We start from the raw sequence: 22,323 nt of genomic DNA, 5'->3' as shown, positions 1-22,323 counted from the left end.
ATTAGTCATGCTGATGAACGTCCCGAGTTTTTGGGTTGCAAAACAAGAGCTAGATAAATTTTAATTTTAGCCTATTTAAATGGACTCCCCACAAATACGTGGGACTAAGCACAGAAAATTTTTGTAATGCCTAAAAATCTATTCTTAAAAACTTGTAGATCCAACTTCTAAACAAAGCACTTGTAAGAAGGGAGAGGGGCTACTTGATGATTTGAACTCATCATATTATATAATTCATGAAGAAAATTATTTTTGTAAAAAATCAGATTAATTGAACAATTATGAACATATCATTAAACTATAGGGTAAATTATGCAAATAGTTCCTGTAGTTTACACAATGTGTCAATTTGATCTTTGTAGTTTCAATTTGCTCGATTTTACCCTTTAATTTAATGGATTCTGCCATTTTAGTCCAATAAATAATGATTGTTAAGTTAATTTAATGAAAGATCAAATAATGTGTCAATTTGATCCCTGTACTTTACACGATGTATCAATTTGATCCATGTAATTTCAATTTTCTCAATTTTGACAAGAACTAAATTGACACATTGTGAAAAATACAGTGCCCAAATTGACACATTATTTAACTTTCCGTTAAATTAACTTAACAACCGCTATTTGTTGGACTAAAATGACATAATTCGTTAAATTAAGGGACAAAATCGAACAAATTGAAACTACACGAACCAAATTGACACATTGTGTAAATTATAAAGACTATTTACATAATTTTCGTAAATTATATTCATCTTTAAAATAATGAATAATTTGTTTTTAAAGATGTAATTGGCGTCCTCTTTTTCTTTTTTATATCAAATGTGATGTAATCATCTGATTATTATTGCCTAATCGATATGATAAATATTTGGAGAAATACTTTTATCAAATATAGTTTTTACATGTGATAAATACTTTTAGAAGTAACAATTCATGACCTCACTAATTTGACATAACAGGCCCAATGGCTTAAATCAAACATCTTCACCCAAACTTTCAAAATTTGTTGTTTTAATTTTTTTTTTGAATGTTTTTATGTCAAATCAACATATAAACTTTTTACCTAATATGTCAAATTTATTATTCTAATATATTTTAAAAATAAAATTATTTTATTAGGTAGACTCAACATTTGACATCAATGTGAAACATGTCAAGTTTGACATATTGAGTTTATACCAAATGTCAACTCAACATTTGACATATCGAATGGAGTTGATGTTTGATGCCTAAGTATGACTGTTACCACGTTATATTTGAAATATCGGATGGAGGTGCTCTAAGCCTTTTATTCTATATGGTTGTTATTTTCAATTAAAAAGTATAAATGGTTCATGAAGGTTAAAAAATACTGAACGCTTTCATAATTTGTATAATTTTTTTTTTACTTGTTGAAATTTCAGAAATTTCAAAAAAAAAAATGAAATTCCTAAAACAGTTTTCATGAAAACAAAAATTCATAAACACTCAAAAATTGTTTGCCATATAAGTTTTTCTTGTCAGATTTCATTTTTTCTATTTTTGAGAATAGGAAACAAAAAGGACACCAAACGTGCAGAAAAAAAAAAAAAAATTCAAAACCGTCAAGCATTTGTTTAAAATAGATAAAGTGGAGATGCTTGAATAAAGTGAATTAACATGGACCACTATATATATATACCATAGAAAAAGAATATTTCTAAGGGTAAATTATAAATACATTCCCTGAGATTTAATTAAAATACAAATTATCTTTGTAGTTTTGAAAATTACATTCCACCCCTTAAGGTTTTTAATTTCACAACACATAGCCTATTTTATTAATAAATTATGAAGTCAATCAACAGTTTTTAATGATATTAAAAATATATTTCAATTAATAATTTAGGTAATTTTATTATTATATAGGAAAGTAATTATGAATTTTATTTTTTAGTTAATTCTGTTAAATAAAAAATTCTAATAAAGGAGTATTTATAATTTTTTAAATCACAAAAAATAATCTATATTTTAAACAAATCTTAGATACTGTATTTATAATTTATCCTATTTTTAAAGTGCCAAGCATGCTAAAAATCATATAAAAATGTAACATGAAAGTCAAATAAATTGTATCCATTGCCTTATCCTTAAAGATCAATTTCTTTAGGAAGTGCATCCAAACAACTATAATTTAAAAGTAACTACCAGCTGGCACATACTAAATTTTTTTTAAAAAAAAGTTACTTGACAGAAGAAGTAATAAAGATTTCAGGACACTAATTTTAATTTGGATTTATATAATCATATAGATAATATATATAATAAATTAACAATTGTACATATTAAAAAATTAACTCAAAAAACAAAAATGAATGTGTGGTCGAGAATGTTGATTTGGACCACACATTAGGTTGTTTGGTGTAATTTATGGAATTATTTTTAATTTTTTTATTTGAAAAATATGTGTCAAAATATAACTTAAATAAGTAAATAAATAAAACTTATTATTAAAAAGCAGAAGAGAACTTTTTAATTTTCAATTTTAAAACCCCGTTAAAAGTTGAATTTCCTGTCGTGTTCTGTACAGAAGTCTAAACATAAATTTTGACAGTTAAATTTTCCATAAAACAATTGCCTCCAAAGCAAAAGTCATCGCCACGTAGAGAACATGAAACATGAATCATACAAAATTAGTTATTCTCTCTGTTTAATTAATACAATTTCACTTTATTTTAGTGGGTTGTTGGAAAGATTAACGTGAAACTATGAATTTAGTTAAACCTCCACTTTGACATTGCTTAATTAATTAAATTAAAACCCAAGTCTAGATTCAATGATGTTGTCCTCCACAGAACAGTTACATGATTGAGTGTTCCCTTTGACATATAAGGAGTCCAAGCATATATGACAACTTATATAGAGTGAGTTTTGACTATAGAAAAGGAGTTTGGTAAATTGAAATCTTTAAGGAACATTCAACAACATTGGGCCACATGAAGAAATAAAAGGGTCATCAAATCATCAGATTGTTATGGCTAAGGTCGGTGCCTCCTGCTAATGTCATGACTTTTACTCTCTCTCTATATCTATATATTCTAAAAATGTTAAAAACTACTTTTATGTTGTGTTTGGTTGGGGGATTTGAGAAGGGATTTGGAAAGAAAAATGAAAACGGTAAGTGAAATGAGAATAAAATAGAGTTATGCTAGGAACCCCAAACAAATTATCAAATTTTCTACCAAATCTCTCACATGGATGTGGAACCCACACACATTTGATTTGTGTGGATCCCACACCCATGTGAGAAATTTGGTAGAAAATTTGGTAATTTGTTTGGGGTCCATAGCATTTTCCAATAAAATATACTTAAATTTCACATAGTTTCACACACTTTTTTCCTTCCCCTTTCAAAATTTCTCTCACTGCTAGAAACTGACTTTTAGCGGCGTTTTAAAAACGCCGCTATAAATATAAAAAACGCCGCTAATTGTTTTTGTGGCGTTTAGTACCAAACGTCGAAGATGCGGCCGTCGCTATAGCTTTATGACGCTTTAAAAGCGTCGCTATATGTAGTATAGGCGGCGTTTTTAAAAACGCCGCCGAATGTCCTGTCCTAACGGTATGATGACGTCACTATGACATTTAGCGACGTTTTTAAACGCCGTTATAGACATTTATACATTTTTCAAATCTAGCCATTGGGTAGGGATATAGTGACGTTTAAAAAACGCCGCCATAGCCTTTTTCAACAGAGTACCCATCTAGCACAGTTCACCTTTCATTGACAAAAGGTTCTACCACACATCTCTCATAGAACATTAGAGAAAATTGGCTTCCTAGTTTCCAAACTGATTTTTCTGCATACACCACGCTAATATTTAACTAGCTTTAGAATTTCTATAAAGTGTCCTAACATGGACATGAAAGAGTTGAAATTTAGCAGGCATCCTCAAATCTTAATTGCTTTTCAATCAGCAAGAAATCACTCTAAAAGTAAAATGAGTTACAAAAGCGATTGTAAGTGAATCTATCCTTGCAGCATAGTTGATACAGTACTTTAATGAATGTAAAAATGACAATCATTTCAGATTCTTCTGAGACACATTATTAATATGAATAAGATGTGATACATGTACAATTACATAATATATCTAGACACAATATATTGGAAATCAATGAGGATTTATTTACAAAGTCAGCAGGCTTGAAAACTCATGCAGAAAGCAGAGAAGACATCCATATTCCTAATGACGCAATACCGATAGTAGCAAAAGCTTGGCCCAGTTTATAAACAAATTTTTTTTCTGACAAGGCAAACTTTGCCAATCTGTCCTGCAAAAAGTCACAGCCAGGACCAAATTAGAAAGGTTAATATCAATACAATAGATTAACACATTAGATTAGAATGGAAAACATTAGATTAAATTAACCTAATGCATACAAGTGCATTCCCCTAATCAGTAATGTCGATGTTGACATTATCTTGTGAACTTCAGTCCTGTAATATACACAAATCACAATTTAATTTTAAGTTACTAATTCTCCGTCCAGTTTAATTATTATTTCTACTATCAAACAAAGTTCTTATTTTGCTATTTTATAATTTAATATCATATAGAATTGACAGTTTATCCCACTTATACATTAGGCCAAGGGTATTATATCCCATGATGATGAGTCTTTGATCTAATTTGGATTTTGATGAGTCTTCAATCCATCTTATCGGTCTGATTGGTCACTGCCCCCCTCAATGATGAATTTAAACATTAAATTCAATATACTTAAAGGTGATACCAAAAAGCTTCAATGTGCAAACAAAAGAAAACATAACATCATAAAAAAAATTCCCTCCATAGATCCCAACTGAACTTCTTAAATAACAGAAAGCATACCAACTGATCCTCCTCCTGGAGTTCGTGCTGCTATATATGCAAAAGCCCACATCTAGAAACAAGCCAATACCATTTTCTGGCATAGCAAGCACAGACCTCTGAAAGAAACCCAAACAAGTAAAAATTAATAACTTAAATAGTGTTTTTTTATCTAAATATATATATATATATATATATATGTGATAGAAAAGGCAACCAGACCTCAGTGATAAGCTGGTAGCGACCACGACCAGATAGGCCAATTCCAAATCCCATTGTTATGCTGTCCATGAAGCTTATATATGGCTTTTGTACTCAGAAATTTTACATATTAAAGAATATTTTGCAGTAAATACGTGCAAAAGGTTGGCATGATAAGCACTTATAATTTTTTTTCTAATATAATAGACATATAAATCCACTAACTGAAGAAGCAATATTGCACAATATGTGATGCAAATGAAATCTAAGTTAAAATTGTTATTTGATCAATCCAATGAACAAGGATGTAACCTGTGCCTAAGAGAATTTCATATTCCTCTGAAGGTCAGCATAATCTCAATTATTTTTTAGCTGTTTTCGAAAGTTATAAGTTGAAACACTACAAATCATAGACGAAAATAACTAACCAGTATCAACTAGAGAAATGCCTACCATCATTTGGAAGGCAGCCATCACCCCATTTCCATCCTGAGAGCAAGGGCTTTATAGCAAGGCAATAGTGCTTGGATTAAAAATTACAACAGCTTAAGTATGGTGCATTCACAGCATAAACACCCGATATTTAATGGTGCATTCACAGCTTAACTGGCACAATTATGGTGCATAATATGATTACCCCCAGAAAATTTGATTACCCCCAGTATTTTGTCTCAAAAATGCATACCACCCCCCTCAACTTTAAAACACTACAACCCCCCTACTCTAGACTAAAGTGAATGTTAGTTTCTCTATCCAATTGCTGGAATTACTTTTATACCCTTAAAAGTGATTGAAATATATTTGATGGTGCTCTGCAAATTTGCAAGACTGTTATTACTCTACCTAAATTCAATAAAAACCATGATTTGTTTGAGAAGGTAATGCTTGAACTCACTCTCGACAAGGATAATCACAAGGGAAGGATGCCAACGCCACAGCCGAGTTCACTGTCTCAGGTTAACCCCTACCACACCTTACCGATCCCACTCCGCAGCCCCTCTGCTATCTGAAGAACACAGCTCTTGAGGATTTTGCACTTCAACATCAAAGTCATACCAGCATAATTGCTGAGTAAACATGTCCCTCTAAAATTCTTAATTTACCACAAAAATGAGCATGGGGAACTACTTATATAGACGTTATCCATGAACTACTCATCAGATTCAAAAGGCCTCATTGAATCAGGTGAAAGGCACACCACAAAATCCATAGTCCAGGTACAGCGAGGGAGAAAATGGAAGGGTGAGATAAAAGATAAGAACAAAGGCATTAAATTTGAGTGAGAATCATTTCTTGTTGAGGCCATCTGTGTATTCACTTTAAACAGGAGTAGAGGGGATTTAAGGGTAGGTTTTTAAAGTTGAGGGGGATCATATCTATATATACAAACCATTTTGTACATGTTCGGATGTTGCTTCTAATGGATACCACAACAAATAGAACAGCTCAACTAAATGACACAAAGCAAGCACGGGCAATAGAGCACCATCCTCCAAAATTGGTCAATTAGACATATGATGGGGAAATCACTAACCTGATCATGAAATTTTCCGTCTTTGAAAACTTCAAAGATGATCAACTAGAGACAGTATCTTCCCCCACAAATGCCCAGTGATGCTGTATAGGCACAAGAAACAATTAAATATCTTAAAAGGACGATATTAAAACTGCATGTATATAACAATTAAACAAAACTGGATAACAAAATCAGCGATCCAGCAGCTCAACGATCCTCAATTTTGTTTCAAAGATAGTGCTCACCACGTCAGCTTCCAACACCAAAGAATTACTTTCTAGAAAATTTTCTAGGCTACCAAAGAAACTGGAAACGGAAACATAAAGATTACAGACAATAGCCTGAAATGTGGGGCTCAAAGCACTATCCAAAAAAAAAAAGAAGGAAAAAAAAAATAGAAATGAAGTCTAACTGGCACAAAAAATGAGATACGGTTATGAATGAGAGTCGAAAAATGCACCATCTGGTGATACTACACAAAATCAACTAGGCTATGCTGTAACTAGATAACAGATCAACCCTGACATGCAAACTAAGCTAAGAAATTTCGGTACGTATATTCTACATAATACACATGAGAGAGAGAGAGAGCACGTTCCTAACAGAAAACTCAAAAAAATGGAGTGTGTCATGATGTTAAGAAGTTCCAGATTTCTTTCATATTTTGACACTTCACCAGGATGCTCTGGTTTATTATCATCGTTGTCATCAGTGTCGGCTCGATCAGTGTCATTGAAAGTCATCCCATTCTCATCTTCACCTCCATATTCTGATGAACCATTTACCTCCTTACTCAACCCCATATTTTCAATCAACTTTGCTGCATCTGCACTGTCATTAACATCCCCACTGTCTTGCACTGCATTGTAAATGAATAAATAATGAGTCAACTCAACTGCGGTGCTGTTTGGTGCAACTTATAATGCTGCTTATAACTTTTCTTATTTTGAGTCTCTGTGAAAGTGTTTGGTGTAGCTTTTACTTATAGCTTATGAGACAGAAATAGCTCAAATAAAGTTGAAAAAAGCTGGGGAAATCATTCTTTTAGCTTCTATTTATCATCAACTTACAGCTTTGGAAAAGCTGCACCAAACAGGCTCTAAGAATAATTACACAACTACAGCTAAAAACAGGGAGGAAAATATTCAAATCTTGCCATCAGATGAGAACTCCTGAACTTCAACGCTATTGTATGTTGTAACCTGGACCAATGGAGTTGAATTGTCATACTCACTAGCACCTCCCAATGATGATGCTGAAGCAACTTCAGGTTTGGTACTGCTTCAACTATATCACCACCACCATCATCAACATGTTTCTCTGTTTTCTTCTTTATATTAGCTGAAGAAGCTTGAGATGCCACGGCTATGCCTGCATTGAACCATGTTCAGATGAAAAATTTAGAACCATTACTACTAGATCAAATCCCAATCAGGTGAAGTTAATGAAGATAATCCAACTTGATCACTTACATATGGAATCAAAAGATATTCGCTGTCTCTCCTTTAATTGCATTAGAGTACTTCCATAACTTCCATTTTAATGCCTTTTTTCCCAAGTAGCTGGAAATTATGCTATGTGACCCCTTGGAAAACTGGTCCACCATGTATTCATTGACTCAGTTAACATTTAAGAACAACAAAATCATATCCCAAGAAAAAGCAAGAAAAAAGGAAAATTTTTAAGGAGCAAATTTTCTAGGGTCAAAAGGCTAAAAGATTAAGTGGCTCAAAGAAGGTGATATTAATTCCAAATTATTGACATGTAAAATTTGAAACCACATCACATGTAAAATTTGATTCATCTCCTATTTTCAAGCAAACTGGTTTTTACACTTCAATCATCAGTTCTGTTGCATACGGATACATTACCAGTTTCTAAGTCTAAGAAGAGGGGTTATTATCCATTAAATTGACTCAAGTCTCCTTCCTATTAAACTCAATCTTCCTATGGTTTACCCTCCTATAAATTGGACATCAACGGTAGAGAACCCTTCAACATTAGATGATATTTGAGGGGGTTATGTAAGTTCCCACTCGGGAGAAATCTATAATAGGTTTCGTCTATTAACTTCTCGTGACTTTAGTAATTTCTATATCCATGATGATTACCCACGTAAGAAACAGAATTTCTAATATCATCATCAAGATAATTTCCATAAAAAAAAAAAGTGAAACATGTTGCCAAGATAATTTCCATAAGCACATAGTACATTATTAGAGAAACAATTAACATTAACAATCTCAAATGCAACATTTAAATTGATCCTTAATAAATTATTAGGTACCAACAGTAGCACCATGAATATATTATTTATTGTAATACAACAATGCATATTTGGAAATTCTAAAGATTAAGGGCAGCAACTTGAAATCATCAAAATATGAAATAGAGTAGATAATCTTCAATTCATACCTGGATCAAGAGGTGATAATTTTTTATTTTTTTTTAAAGTTTCAAAAAATAATTTTTTAAATTCAAACTAAACAAAACCTTTATCTTTCTAAAAACACTAACAAAGATTGACCTTTTTTTGGCAATAAAAGACAAGGCTTTATAATACTAAAAGATTTTTGGGTGAATATAATACTAATAGATGATAAATAATAATATCGATTATTTTAATAAACTTCCTAAGTTAAGCATGCCATTTGCACTTAAATTTTTTAGTATTAGTTATGTGTTGAATATATATAATTAAACATTAGCAACTAAAATGAATATATATATATATATATATATAAATAAAAAATCAATACCAAAACGAAAAACGAAACAAAAAATTTAAAAACATCAAGGGGCATACCTGGTATTTTTCTGCCAGATAGAGCTGCAAGTGCTACATATATATTTTCAGGATCTTGAGGTTGAAAATAAAAAACAAAGGCCTAGAAAAGAAAGAAATGTGATGAGAAAATTATGTTAGAATAAATAAATGCGTGTTCAAATTGGCCTATTTGATAGTAAGACTTTGTTTGGATGGAGGGAAAGTAAAAGGGGAAGGAACTCAAATCCCAAAACCCAATAAAAATTATGAAATTCCCACGAGAATATGAATCAATCAAACCCTCCATCAGATGATTAGATGAGAAAACCTCAAAACCCATTAATATATAGTTGTGAATATGTCTGCACTGTATATTGCATTGAAATCATAAAGAATAGAGAAGAGAATGAATCAGAGAGACTAGAAATCATCCAGCACATTCAATGTTTTCCACACAATGAATAAGGAAACAACTTGGAATTGCAACCCAAATAAGTACCTTATTACTAAAACCAGTTAAAGTACCACATCGATCTGCAAAAGAAGAAAAAAAAAACAGTTTACACTAATGAATATCCAAGAAGAAAAGAGAAAACCAGAGTGAGAGAAAAATAATAGCATAAAACAACTACACAAAAATAATAATAATAAATAAATAAATAGTAGAAGAAGAAGAGGAAGTGGTGCTTGAGTGGATTTGACTCTTTTTGGAAGAACAGATCAGGTCTCGAGGGACCAATCTCATTGCAAATAAATATAAAATAAAAATAAAAAAATCTGGAAAGTCCCTACTACAATAGCAAATCAAAAAAATATTGAGAAGCAATAATTCCAGCTAGAAGAAGAACTATCAGAAAAATTTGGTCGATTATATCAAATCAAATATGCAAACTATGAGAGAGAGAGAGAGAGAGAGAGAGAGAGAGAGAGAGAGAGAGAGAGAAACCTCTCATTCTCGAACCATCGGAACACAGGTTTCGAGATCAAACCTGTTAGTTCTAAGAGGCCTCTTCTTCTTGAACCATGGGAACACCGGGATCGATTTGACGCAAATAGAGCACGAAATACAAGTTTTGAGATCAGATCCCTGTATTTCTAAGAGAAATTAGCTAAAACCCTAACAAGCTTTGAGTTCTCGAGATCAGGTTTCTAATCATATAAACCCCAAGAAAGAACAAGAAATTGATACATACAGATTTTAATAGATTAGCATGACAGAAATCGATCAAGAAACACGACAAAGTGAGATCAAAACAAACTCAATTTAATACTTACGGTGAAGTGTAGAAATCGAACCAATAGTTTCGATTCGTCTATAACTCCTCGCTTTCAAAGGCAAATCGCAAATCAATTAGAGGGAAATTGAAGAACACATAGATCCAAAGCCTAAATAAAATGATTACTGAGAAATCGAAGAAAAATCAGCAGATCCAAACCCTAGACGCCATTCTTGCAAACTTTCTCTCGCTAAAAAGTAAAAACCCTCATCTCTCACTCACGCTTCTTTTTATGAGAGAGGGATTTTGTAAAATATTTTTTTTATCTGATATATAGAAAAACGCAACAGGCCTTCCTTTTCGTACGGAGTGACGTGACGTTTATTGAAAGAAGCACCACCTTTTCTGCAGCGTTTTTAAAAACGTTGTTATATAAGCGCCGGCATAACCAATATTTCTCGTAGTGTCTCCAAATCTTCCAACCAAACGCAGCATTAAAGAGTTAAAAATTATATTATATAAATTTTTTTTGCAATTTATAAAATATATGTTAAAATTATAAATATTTTAATATTACGTATTTTTTTATTAACAGCCTCTAAAATTATCGTTAACCAGTCTTTTGAGGTCATTGTGCTGAAAATTAGAGGTTATATACACCAAAAAACAATGATGATTAGTTTTCATAGGTATTGTTTGCTTTGGTAAGCATGCATACACACATTCCATCATTCATAGACTCCAAAGAAAAAGATAATTAACAAATAAATAAAAGGTACCTTATGGGGGAAAAAACATAGGGGGTGTCATATAATTGAAATGTTAGCAATTTTTTTAGTATGTATAATATATCAATCAAGAGAGATACAAATCGTATTTCTGTTCACATTTTTCTTGTTCTGATTTTTTCAACCCTCTTGATTACGTTAAAAGTTTATTTGAATTTAATTATATGATAAATAAATAATTTGAAACGAGAATCAATGAGCAATTTGAGTTCACAATTAATTCGTTAGTTGTTATCTAATATTGTTTTGGTAGTGTTACGTTTTATTCTTGATAATCCTGTTTAACAAACTCCTTTCAGTTGTATTTGTTTTCGCACCTTTTATTTCAGTAAGGCTATGAATTTATTAGATGCGAATCCAACCCGAATCGTGCCTTTGTCAATTTCCATGGATCAAAACCGAGATTGTAACAGGATCTAATTTTTCAGATTTTTCAATTTTGGTCGTCCCGCTTGAGCGAAAAAAGTGACGTTTGAGCGGGGATTGCAAGCTCACAGCATCTCTGCTTTGCTTGAAAAAGTACTGGATGGTGTGATTCGACGCCCGAGCGTGGAAACTTCCGCTCGAGCGTGAAGCCTATATGAATCACACAATTTTGAAGCCTCCACTCGAGCGGGAAGTCCCACGCTCGAGCGGACCACGCGAACACAGATTCTTGGATTTCTATATGGAATTGGTTTTCTTACAAAACAAGGACTACTTTGGTTTTCTATAAGTAGTTGGGTTTCTCCCAAAACTTGGAAAAGTCCTCCAGATCTTCTTTTTGTATACTAAGGTTTATGTCTGGGGATATTTTGCTAGTTTTCTTTGATGTTTTCATTGAGTATTTAACTCATGGTTTAAACAGTATACATCAAAGGATTATTTGTTTGTTATACATAAAAGAGAGAGTTGTTCTTCGGTGGATTCTAAAAAATTCGAGCATGAAGCTTTGGTGGATTCCGGAGGGGCTCATCGTCAAGACAATTCCGAGGTGAAGACAGGGTTGGAAGAGGCACATAGAGGTTGGTTCAATTCGGGCGTGGATTCGCTAGGCAATTGAGAGTATACCTGTATAATTCCTTTATATCTTCTTAGTGGATTGTTTTGTGGTTGTTGCCCGTGGTTTTTTATCACAATTGGAGGTGTCCAATTGTGATTTTTTCACGTTAAAATTGTTGTGTTGATTTGTCTTGATTGTTTGATTAGGATTGTTTTATTGCTTAAAATTGATACATAATCACAAATCAACATCTAGAGGATTTTTAGATTTTTCAATTGGTATCAGAGCAGGTCGTTCTTTTTTTTTTTTTTTAAAAAATTCTTTTAGAACGAGATCTTGTTTGATTTGTGATAATGGATTCAATTCGTGAGGGAAATTCTATGGTTCGACCACCCCTACTTGACGGATCCAATTATTCTTTTTTGAAAGCTCGGATGAGATCGTTTTTTTAAATCTATAGATGAAAAAGTTTGGCAATCTGTCATGAATGGGTGGACCGAACCAACAATTACCATTGATGGAGTAACTTTCCCCAAACCAATTGAAAAGTGGGACACAATTGATTATCAAAATAGTAGCTGGAATAGTAAAGCTATCAATTCTCTCTTTTGCGCTGTCATACCTGAAGAATTTAGCCGTATTTGTAATTGTGAAGTCGCAAAAGAGGCTTGGGATATCTTACAAACTGTTCATGATGGCACTCTTTCTGTGAAATGCTCAAAACTTCAAAGGCTCACATCTAATTGCGAAAACCTTTCAATGAAAGATAATGAGACATTTGATGAATTTTATGCGAAGTTGAGTGACATTGTAAATTCCATCTTCAATTTAGGTGAAAAAATACCAGAATCCAAAGTTGTGGAAAAAATTTTGAGATCCTTGGCCGATCGGTTCCAACCAAAAGTTACGGCTATTGAGGAGGCTCAAGATGTTGACAACCTCAAGCTATATCAGTTGGTTGGAAATCTCCAAACTTATGAGGCACATAGGAATTTCAAAAAGAAACAAAAAGATATTGCTTTTAGTAGTGCTCATAGAGTTGGAGAGGATTCTGATGAGGACTGTAAGATAGATTCCAAGATTACGGCTGCTTTTGTTAAACAATTTAAAAAATCTTTTTTGAAAAAGAATCCTAATCTTTTGGAATCTACTCACACTCATAAATCTAAAGGCAAAGATAAACTCAAAATTAATTCTATAGCCAAGAAGGAGAAACAAAAGATACAAGGGAACTCTGAAAGATTCCAATGCTATGAATGCCAAGGATTTGGCCACTTTACTTCAGAATGCCCTACTCGTTTGAGGAAGAAGAAAGCCCTCGCCATCACTTGGGATGATGAATCAAAATCTAATGAAGATGAAAGTGACAACGAAGATCAAGGCGAAGAGGGACATAAACAATTCCCTGCTTTCATGGTGGCTTCTGAAACTGAAGGACGAACAGAGTATCCGAAGAGGCCGGTTGAGAATACTGATGATGAATCCTCGGGAAGTGATGATGAAGAGCTTGAGCAAGTTTATGAAAAGTTGTATAAGGAATCTCTTAAGTTATCCAAATTGAATGACAAACTCACTATGAAACTCACAGCACGTGAAAGTGAGAATGTCAAACTAAAGGAGGAGATTTCCGAGGCTAGGATTGATGCCATCAAGATAGCTAATGATTGACAAGCTCTTTGTGCAAAACTCTTGACTTGTGAGACAGAGAGGAACGAGCTACAACAAATCTATGCAACATATGAAAAAAAAAATTGAAACTCTCGAGATGTCTCAAGTTGCTTTGGAAGAACTAATGATTAAGAAAAAGGAAGAACTCAAGTGTGCTATGGTTACCATTGGTCTTTGGAACAAAGTATCAAAGACTTTGGACAATATCATTGGGTCTCAACAAATCTGTTCAGACAAGAGTGGCATTGGCTTTGGTGGTAAGAAATAGCAAAAACAGAGTGCATCAACATCTCATGATACAAGAACTCAAGGACAGGGAGAACAAAAATTTCAACATAAGGATGGACTTCTCAAACTTCCTAGAGTTGGTAAGGTAAAAGAAAAGAAGGCACACTCTATTTTTATTTGTCATCACTGTGGTATGCATGGTCATATTCGCCCTTATTGTTATAAGTTGCATGGGAGAGTGTATTTGCCTAGACCTAGAAATAAGAAGTTGGAAACCATGTCGAGACAGGTCCCCATTGAAAGGGAAGGGAACCACAATGTGAAGACAACACCCAAGAACCGCAATTCTCAAAAAAATTTCGTACTAAAGCAGTTTGGGTGAGAAAACTTGACTTGTGTTAATTTGTTTTGTCATTTTAGTTTTTGGGTTTCTGCGTTTTTTTTTTTTTTGTCATTACATGTGTGCTTGTTCATTTTTTTTTTGTTTTGCTTTAGTTAGAAAAAAAATTAATTGAAAAAAAAAAAATCCCAAAAAGATTTTCTTAGTATGGTTTTGCAAGCTTGAAATTTTTGAGTGGTCCTTGGTGCATATTGGAATTGATGAGAATATCCATTACATGTTAATATATGTGTGCTTTCTGTGGTCATTACTCATTTTGGAGTGCGTGTTTTTTGATTAGTATGTCTCATTCTGTACACACTCTTGGATTAGCAAATTTTGGAGTCTTCCGCCTTAGTGATTTTTTTCTCTATGGACTTCTGTCATTGATCTTTTGCGTTTCTAGAGGAATTGACCTATATTAGCATATCATGGGTGATGTTGAGTCTCTTAACCACCTACCATTTTTTTGCATCAACATGGCTTTTCCCTTAATTCTTTGCAGTCTAGCCATGAGGAAAAGGCTACCTCAGAGTCACTAACCAGGCCATCCTTATTATATCCATGCTTCTCTGGTTCGGTTTCCATACTCTTGAGCGTGTCAGCCGCCAATGATTGTGCAAAAGAAAAAGAAAAAGAAAAAGAAAAATTATGCAAAAGAAAGAAAAAAATGTGCAAAAGAAAGAAAAAAAAAAGGAAAAGATTCATTGATTGAGGGGGAGCCTCCGCCTTTACTCACCAAATACCCCTTGATTCCTAGTGGTTTGACTTTCCTTAGTTGTGCTTAAATTCTCTTGCCAGAGGCCCAACTTTTAGATCACTACTAAGATTGAATCTAGTGTTTGTCGAACTCCAAGAGTCACACACACTTTTATCACGGGATCTATGCTTTTCACATAATGCATCACCTTCTTTCATGAGGAATCTTCTACAGGCTGTGCACATTGTGTTTTCTTGTACTGGTGCTTCTTGGATAATCTTATGTGTTTTACGGTACTAATTTGAAATTCCTTGCTTGCTCCACCATAGTATTTTTGTTGTTTTATTCTTGTTCACTGGTTTTCAGTGTTTGTGGTTGATTTTAGTGAGGGGGAGTTTGGTTCATTTTGATTTGGGTTGATAAGGGAGTTTGGTTTTTCATTGCAAGAGTTGTTTAGCATGAACATTTTGATATGTTTGGTAAGGGAGATTGGCTATATGTTTTGCATGTTGCTATGCACTGTTTGCTAATTATTTCCTTCTTGCATGTTCCTGGTATTTACATCGTCATATCATTGCTTGTGTGGTTTTTGATCTTGCTTTTGTTGTTTAAGAGTTGTTTTTCATGAGTCTTAGTTTTCATCTATTCATGTTTTCCATCTCATGTTTCAAGGTAATCGTGTCATATGTCTATTATTTTTTCATATACTCTTGTGGGACTAATAGTTGTTTTGAAGATTGTGGCACTAATAACTGTTTTGCAGATCAAGACCTTGAGAAAGAAGTTGGGTTTTATTGGCTGTAATGGGTTGGGGTGTTTAGGATTTGATTTGTTAGGTGTGTTTTGTCACAGCATTGCCAAAGGGGGCGATTGTTAGGTTTTATTCTTGGCAACCCCGTTTGACAAAACTTCTTTAAGTTGTATTTGTTGTTGCACCTTTTATTTCAGTGAGGCTATGAGTTTATTAGATGCGAATCCAACCCGAATCGTGCCTTTGTCAATTTCGATGGATCAAAACCGAGGTTGTAACACGATCTAGTTTTCCAGATTTTCCAATTTTGGTCATCTCGCTTGAGCGGGGAAAGTGACACTCAAGCGGGGATTGCAAGCTCACAGCATCTATGTTTCGCTTGAAAAAGTACTGGATGGTGTGATTCGACGCTCAAGCGTGGAAACTTCCGCTCGAGCGTGAAGCCTATATGAATCACATAATTTTGATCCTATTGTTAGGTTTTATTCTTGGCAACCCCGTTTGACAAAACTCTTTTCAGTTATATTTGTTTTCGCACCTTTTATTTCAGTGAGGCTATAAGTTTATTAGATGTGAATCCAACCCGAATCGTGCCTTTGTCAATTTCCATGGATCAAAACCGAGGCTGTAACAGGATCTAGTTTTCCAGATTTTTCAATTTTGGTCGTCCCGCTCGAGCGGGGAAAGTGACGCTCGAGCGGGGATTGCAAGCTCACAGCATCTCTATTTCGCCTGAAAAAGTACTGGATGGTGTGATTCGACGCTCGAGCGTGGAAACTTCCGCTCGAGCGTGAAGCCTATATGAATCACACAATTTTGAAGCCTCCGCTCGAGGGGGAAGTCCCACGCTCGAGTGGACAGCGCGCGAACACAGATTCTTAGATTTCTATAAGGAATTGGTTTTCTTCCAAAACTAGGATTACTTTGGTTTTCTATAAGTAGTTGAGTTTCTCCCAAAACTTGGAAAAGTCCTCCAGATCTTCTTTTTGGATTCTAAGGTTTATATCTGGAGATATTTTTGCTAGTTTTATTTGATGTTTTTTTATTGAGTATTCAACTCATGGTTTAAGAAGCATACATCAAAGGTTTGTTTGTTTATTCTACACAAAAGAGAGAGAGTTGTTCTTCGGTGGATTCTGAAGAACTCGTGCCTGAAGCTTTGGTGGATTCCGGAGTGACTCATCGTCAAGACAATTCCGAGGTGAAGACAAGGTTGGAAGAGACACAGAGGTTGGTTCAATTCAGGCGTGGATTCGCTAGGTAATTGAGAGTATACCTGTGTAATTCCTTTATATCTTCTTAGTGAATTGTTTTGTGGCTGTTGCCCGTGATTTTTTTATCACAATTGGAGGTGTTCAATTGTGGTTTTTCCACGTAAAATCGTTGTGTCGATTTGTCTTGATTGTTTGATTGAGATTGTTATATACTGCTTAAAATTGCAACATAATCACAAATCAACATCTAGGGGATTTCTAGATTTTTTAATTGGTATCAGAGCAGGTCGTTCTTTTTTTTTTAAATATTCTTTTAGAACAATATCTTGTTTGATTTGTGATAATGGATTCAATTCGTGAGGGAAACTCTATGGTTCGACCACCCCTACTTGACGGATCCAATTATTCTTTTTGGAAAGCTCGGATGAGATCGTTTTTGAAATCTATAGATGAAAAAGTTTGGCAATCTGTCATGAATGGGTGGACCGAACCAACAATTACCATTGATGGAGTAACTTTCCCCAAACCAATTGAAAAGTGGGACACAATTGATTACCAAAATAGTAGCTGGAATAGTAAAGCTATCAATTCTCTCTTTTGCGCTATCATACCTGAAGAATTTAGTCGTATTTGTAATTGTGAAGTCGCAAAAGAGGCTTGGGATATCTTACAAACTGTTCATGAGGGCACTCTTTCTGTGAAACGCTCAAAACTTCAAAGGCTCACATCTAGTTTTGAAAACCTTTCAATGAAAGATAATGAGACCTTTGATGAATTTTATGCGAAGTTGAGTGACATTGTAAATTCCAGCTTCAATTTAGGTGAAAAAAAAAACCATAATCCAAAGTTGTGGGAAAATTTTTGAGATCCTTGGCCGATCGGTTCCAACCAAAAGTTACGGCTATTGAGGAGGCTCAAGATGTTGACAACCTCAAGCTAGATCGGTTGGTTGGAAATCTCCAAACTTATGAGGCACATAGGAATTTCAAAAAGAAACAAAAAGATATTGCTTTTAGTAGTGCTCATAGAGTTGGAGAGGATTCTGATGAGGACTGTAAGATAGATTCCAAGATTACGGCTGCTTTTATTATACAATTTAAAAAATCTTTTTTGAAAAACAATCCTAATCTTTTGGAATCTACTCACACTCATAAATCTAAAGGCAAAGATAAACTCAAAATTAATTCTATAGCCGAGAAGGAGAAACAAAAGATACAAGGGAACTCTAAAAGATTCCAATGCTATGAATGCCAAGGATTTGGCCACTTTGCTTCAGAATGCCCTACTCGTTTGAGGAAGAAGAAAGCCCTCGCCATCACTTGGGATAATGAATCAGAATCTGATGAAGATGAAAGTGACAATGAAGATCAAGGCGAAGAGGGACATAAACAATTCCTTGCTTTCATGGTGGCTTCTGAAACTGATGGACGAACAGAGTCTCCGAAGGCCCCAGTTGAGAATGCCACTGATGATGAATCCTCGGGAAGTGATGATGAAAAGCTTGAGCAAGCTTATGAAAAGTTGTATAAGGAATCTCTTAAGTTATCCAAATTAAATGACAAACTCACTATGAAGCTCAAAGCATGTGAAAGTGAGAATGTCAAACTAAAGAGGAGATTTCTGAGGCTACGATTGATGCCATCAAGATAGCTAATGATCAACAAGCTCTTTGTGCAAAACTCTTGACTAGTGAGACAGAGATGAATGAGCTACAGAAAATCTATGCAACATATGAAGAAAAAATTGAAACTCTCGAGACGTCTCAAGTAGCTTTGGAAGAACTAATGATCAAGAAAGAGGAAGAACTGGTCTTTGGAACAGAGGATCAAAGACTTTGGACAATATCATTGGGTCTCAACAAATTTGTTCTAACAATAGTGGCATTGGCTTTGGTGATAACAAAGAGCAAAAACAGAGTGCATCTACATCTCATGATACAAGAACTCAAGGAAAGGAAGAACAAAAATTTCAGCATAAGGATGGACTTCTCAAACTTCCTAGAGTTGGTAAGGTAAAAGAAAAGAAGGTACACTCTGTTTTTATTTGTCATCACTATGGTATGCATGGTCATATTCGCCCTTATTGTTATAAGTTGCATGGGAGAGTGTATTTGCCTAGACTTAGAAATAAGAAGTTGGAAACCATGTCGAGACAGGTCCCCATTGAAAGGGAAGAGAACCACAATGTCAAGACACCACCCAAGAACCGCAATTCTCAAATTTTTTTTTTGTACAAAAGCAGTTTGGGTAAGAAAACTTGACTTGTGTTAATTTGTTTTGTCATTTTAGTTTTTGGGTTTCTGCGTTTTTTTTTTTTTTGTCATTACATGTGTGCTTGTTCATTTTTTTTTTGTCTTGCTTTAGTTAGAAAAAAAAAAAATTAATTGAAAAAAAAAATCCCAAAAAGATTTTCTTAGTATAGTTTTGCAAGCTTGAAATTTTTGAGTGGTCCTTGGTGCATATTGAAATTGATGAGAATATCCATTACATGTTAATATATGTGTGCTTTCTGTGGTCATTACTCATTTTGGAGTGCGTGTTTTTTTATTAGTATGTTTCATTCTGTACACACTCTTAGATTAGCAAATTTTGGAGTCTTCTGCCTTAGTGATTTTTTTATCTATGGACTTCTGTCATTGATCTTTTGCGTTTTTAGAGGAATTGACCTATATTAGCATATCATGGGTGATGTTGAGTCTCTTAACCACCTACCATCTTTTTGCATCAACATGGCTTTCCCCTTAATTCTTTGCAGTCTAGCCATGAGGAAAAGGCTACCTCAGAGTCACCAACCAGGCCATCCTTATTATATCCATACTTCTCTGGTTCGGTTTCCATACTCTTGAGCGTGCCAGCCGCCAATGATTGTGCAAAAGAAAAAGAAAAAAAAAAGAAAAAATATGCAAAAGAAAGAAAAAATGTGTAAAAGAAAGAAAAAAAAAGGGAAAAGATTCATTGATTGAGGGGGAACCTCCGCCTTTACTCACCAAATACCCCTTGATTCCTAGTGGTTTGACTTTCCTTAGTTGTGCATAAATTCTCTTGCCAGAGGTCCAACTTTCAGATCACTACTAGGATTGAATCTAGTGTTTGTCGAACTCCAAGAGTCACACACACACTTTTATCATGGGATCTATGCTTTTCACATAATGCATCACCTTCTTTCATGAGGAATCTTCTACAGACTGTGCACATTGTGTTTTCTTGTACTGGTGCTTCTTGGATAATCTTATGTGTTTTAAGGTACTAATATGAAATTCCTTGCTTGCTCCACCATAGTATTTTTGTCGTTTTATTCTTGTTCACTGGTTTTCAGTGTTTGTGGTTGATTTTAGTGAGGGGGAGTTTGGTTCATTTTGATATGTTTGGTAAGGGAGATTGGCTATATGTTTTGCAAGTTTCTATGCACTGTTTGCTAATTATTTCCTTCTTGCATGTTCTTGGCATTCACATCGTCATATCTTTGCTTGGGTTGGTTTATGATCTTGCTTTTGTTGTTTGAGAGTTGTTTTTCATGAGTCTTAGTTTTCATCTATTCATGTTTTCCATCTCATGTTTCAAGATAATCGTGTCATATGTCTATTGCTTTTTCATATACTCTTGTGGGACTAATAGTTATTTTGGAGATTGCTTCAAAATTGTGTGATTCATATAGGCTTCACGCTCGAGCGGAAGTTCCCACGCTCGAGCGTCGAATCACACCATCCAGTACTTTTTCAGGTGAAGCAGAGATGCTGTGAGCTTGCAATCCCCGCTCGAGCGGGATGACCAAAATTGGAAAATCTGGAAAACTAGATCCTGTTACAACCTCGGTTTTGATCCATGGAAATTGACAAAGGCACGATTCGGGTTGGATTCGCATCTAATAAACTCATAGCCTCACTGAAATAAAAGGTGCGAAAACAAATACAACTGAAAGGAGTTTTGTCAAACGGGGTTGCCAAGAATAAAACCCAAATTGCAAGCTCACAACATCTCTGCTTCGCCTGAAAAAGTACTGGATAGTGTGATTCGACGCTCAAGCGTGGAAACTTCCGCTCGAGCGTGAAGCCTATATGAATCACACAATTTTGAAGCCTCCGCTCGAGCGGGAAGTCCCACGCTCGAGCAGACCGCGCGAACACAGATTCTTGGATTTCTATAAGGAATTGGTTTTCTTCCAGAACTAGGATTACTTTGGTTTTCTATAAGTAGTTGGGTTTCTCCCAAAACTTAGAAAAGTCCTCCAGATCTTCTTTTTGTATTCTAAGGTTTATATATGGGGATATTTTGCTAGTTTTCTTTGATGTTTTCATTGAGTATTCAACTCATGGTTTAAATAGTATACATCAAAGGATTATTTGTTTGTTCTACATAAAAGAGAGAGTTGTTCTTCTGTGGATTCTGAAGAATTCGAGCCTGAAGCTTTGGTGGATTCCGGAGTGTCTCATCGTCAAGACAATTCCAAGGTGAAGACGGGGTTGGAAGAGGCACATAGAGGTTGGTTCAATTCGGGCGTGAATTCGTTAGGTAATTGAGAGTATACCTGTGTAATTCCTTTATATCTTCTTAGTGGATTATTTTGTGGCTGTTGCCCGTGATTTTTTATCACAATTGGAGGTGTCCAATTGTGGTTTTTCCACATTAAAATCGTTGTGTCAATTTGTCTTGATTGTTTGATTAGGATTGTTTTATTGCTTAAAATTGATACACAATCACAAATCAACATCTAGAAGATTTTTAGATTTTTCAGGTAGGTTAGCCGTCCTTTCTATTTCACTATTTCAACCAGCTAGGACATGCTCATTCATGAAGACAAATGGTGAAAAATTTAGAAATCTCCTAGATATTGATTTGTGATTATGTATCAATTTTAAGCAGTAAATAGCAATCCTAATCAAACAATCAAAGACAAATCAACACAGTGATTTAACGTAGAAAAACCATAATTGGAGCGCCTCCAATTGTGATAAAAAACTAAGAGCAAAAGCCACAAAACAATCCACTAAGAAGACATAAAGGAATTGCACAAGCGTACTCTCAATTACCTAGCGAATCCACGCCTGAATCGAACCGACCCCTATGTGCCTCTTCCAGCTC

General features: G+C 34.5%; 1 protein-coding gene across 1 annotated transcript; it reads right to left on the bottom strand.

Moving 5' to 3' along the window:
- Window positions 1–3,945: 3,945 nt before the first annotated feature.
- Window positions 3,946–10,766, bottom strand: LOC114294551 (uncharacterized). The gene is made up of 9 exons (XM_082908131.1): window positions 10,755–10,766; window positions 10,594–10,631; window positions 10,308–10,405; window positions 9,818–9,852; window positions 9,358–9,439; window positions 7,782–7,922; window positions 6,570–7,410; window positions 4,856–4,953; window positions 3,946–4,295 (listed from the first exon to the last, which is right to left on the bottom strand). Exons 1-7 carry the CDS (start codon window positions 10,764–10,766, stop codon window positions 7,043–7,045), a joined length of 774 nt encoding a protein of 257 aa, XP_082764257.1. The 3' UTR covers window positions 3,946–4,295; window positions 4,856–4,953; window positions 6,570–7,042.
- Window positions 10,767–22,323: the final 11,557 nt, after the last annotated feature.

This window comes from Camellia sinensis, chromosome 15 (assembly GCF_055761805.1).
Source record: "Camellia sinensis isolate YWXY chromosome 15, ASM5576180v1, whole genome shotgun sequence".
In the NCBI taxonomy this organism is placed as follows: domain Eukaryota; kingdom Viridiplantae; phylum Streptophyta; class Magnoliopsida; order Ericales; family Theaceae; genus Camellia; species Camellia sinensis.
The sequence above is the reverse complement of the archived record's forward strand: the minus strand, read 5'-3'. Positions and strand labels throughout refer to the sequence as shown.

Excerpts from the sequence above, each read along its gene's own strand:
- LOC114294551 (XM_082908131.1), bottom strand. Across the intron at positions 9,853-10,307 it reads AGGCCTCTTAGAACTAACAG|ATCGATGTGGTACTTTAACT; the intron begins GTTTGATCTCGA and ends CTTCTTTTGCAG. Across the intron at positions 7,923-9,357 it reads ATCTGGCAGAAAAATACCAG|GCATAGCCGTGGCATCTCAA; the intron begins GTATGCCCCTTG and ends GGTTCAATGCAG.